The sequence below is a fragment of the Pundamilia nyererei genome, unplaced genomic scaffold (assembly GCF_000239375.1).
Source record: "Pundamilia nyererei isolate P.nyererei 1_Seehausen unplaced genomic scaffold, PunNye1.0 scaffold00002, whole genome shotgun sequence".
NCBI classification, from domain to species: Eukaryota; Metazoa; Chordata; class Actinopteri; order Cichliformes; family Cichlidae; genus Pundamilia; species Pundamilia nyererei.
In genome coordinates, this window is record NW_005187403.1 from 6,147,745 (window position 1) to 6,149,948 (window position 2,204).

General features: G+C 39.0%; 1 protein-coding gene across 1 annotated transcript in view; it reads left to right on the plus strand.

Annotated features, from left to right (window-relative positions):
- sec16a (SEC16 homolog A, endoplasmic reticulum export factor) overlaps nt 1–1,757 on the plus strand; it is a 21,224-nt gene extending 19,467 nt beyond the window's left edge. Inside the window, exons 28-29 of the mRNA XM_005720526.1 lie at nt 362–430; nt 580–1,757. Of these exons, the coding sequence (XP_005720583.1) occupies nt 362–430; nt 580–648 (138 nt within the window). The 3' untranslated portion in view covers nt 649–1,757. The remainder of the gene's footprint in view (nt 1–361; nt 431–579) is intronic.
- The last annotated feature ends 447 nt before the right edge of the window (nt 1,758–2,204 follow it).

Below are 2,204 nucleotides of genomic sequence, written 5' to 3' on the forward strand. Positions count from 1 at the left end.
GGAATTCCATGTGAAAGACCAACACAAAGTGGTGTACACGTGAGAAGTGGAACGGAAATCATACATGATTCCAAACATTTTTTACAAATAAATAACTGAAAAGTGGGGTGTGCGTAATTATTCAGCCCCCTTTAGTCTGAGTGCAGTCAGTTGCCCATAGACCTTGCCTGATGATGTTTGTGGCTGTAATGTGACAAAATGTGGAAAAGTTCAAGGGGGCCAAATACTTTTGCAAGCCACTGTATTTTATACTTTGGTCAAATCTGTTTGTGAGTTGTGTCTTGCTTTCCATCTCTGCTCTAAAGTGATGTTAGTGTGACACTGCACACACACTTCAGTAACTGAACTTGTCTTTGGACAGAGCGATCAAGCCCAGGGGACTGCACCTGCTGGGGGCGTCACCTTTTATAACCCCTCACAGTTTGCACAGGTATGAACTCCAAAGTTTCGCAGTTGTGAGAAACCTTTTACAGGGTTTTTGTTTTTGTTTTGTTTTTTTTGGGGGGGGGGTTGGTGTGGGTTTGTGTTTTGCTACTTTTCACCCTACAATCACCTTTCCTTGCTGCTGTTTTTCCTCAGACAAGTGCACCATCAGGAGTACGCTCAGGTCGTTTGGGCGGTCCACGTCAGTACCCAGTGATGAAGTAAAGAACATCCCACTGAAAGAGGCAGACTTGTTGGATAGCAGAGGATTCTAGCTGAAAGTAAAAGAAGCACATGAACAAACTGCTTTATGTCTTAAGGACCCTTCTTCCTGCCTGTACCTAAGAAGAGTATAATCACATTATCCGTCATGTCAGAACTCAACCCTTTTTCTTTCTTTTTTCCTTTTTTTTTTTTCCTTTTTTTTCCCCCCCTCCCCTGTTCAGTAACTATTACTGACTTTGATGTGTTTCTGACACAGGCGTGTTTCCATGAAGGGCTTTTTCTCGCATCCAAATAGAAAACTGACAGTTAAAAAATGGAGGCTGATCTGTGGATGCATTCATACACAAATTGTACATTCATGTAGGTTTGATTTAATGTACAGTAAATGCGTCGATCCTCTAAAGCTACCCGGCTTCCGCACAAACGTAACACTGTTAACAGAATGATCATCCCTTTTCTCGATTCTGTCTCAAGTCCAGATGCCTGTGATTGCTTGTATGTGTGACAGGTAGAAGAGCTGCACTTTGTCTTTCTTTTTTTTAAAATCCAGATTTTGGACTTTTATGTGCAGCTCTTTGGTGTCCTGTCAAATGGAGACTGGTACTGCTTCGTCTGCTATGCCCTTTGCTTTTTCTCAGTCGCCCTTCAGTAATGGAAGCATGATGGATGATGTAGAGAAGAATGAAAGTCTGCAGTGTTAGGATGCTGCGCGTTTCAAATACCTATTTCAACTGCCCATCAATTTTAACGAAGTGTCCACAGGGTCTTTTCGTCCAAGCGAGCTCGAGTTTCTCTCGCAAGAAACTGAATAATGATCTTATCGAGAGGTGGTCTGCAGAACGACAAGAACCGGGATTCAAACTGCATTTTAAATGTCGCTAAAAATGAATCTATCCAAATATTTGTATATCAGATTGATTGTATTTATGAGATGTAGAAATAAAAGTGTGAGTGTGTGTGTTTGTGTGTGTAGAGCAACTAATTTTTCTGATACGCTTTGACAAAATGCATTTATGATTGATTGAGATGACAGATTCATATTCTGATCACCTGTATTGGCCGCTTCTGCAAATAAATCTTTATCTACATTGTAAAATGAAAGAATTTTATTCAAAGTACTTCTTGACATTTAATTGCTGTGATTTTGTTTTTTTGTTTGTTTGGTTTTTTTTTTAATTCAATCATTAGTCATCCCAATTATTATTATTATTATTATTATGATGTAGACAATTTGATTTTAACCCCTTTCTCACTTTTGTTTCAGAGAAGCAGTTGTGGTCTCCAGTGTTTTAGACTCCCTCATGTAAAGTTCTTGACAGAAAACTATAAATACAAAAGGTAGAAATGGGGGGAAAAAAATCATAATAAAGGTATTTTTGGCCCTCTGTAGCACTTTGAAAGAGATGTCCTCTGGTTTCATTCATTACATTGCAGTTTAGAGTCTCGGGAAAGTATAACTGTCAGCTGGGAATGAAAGCAAAAATGCTACCACATTTATAACTAGTAATGCACTTGTGAACAAAGAAGAATATGGTACTCTAAGCAGCAGTAAATGT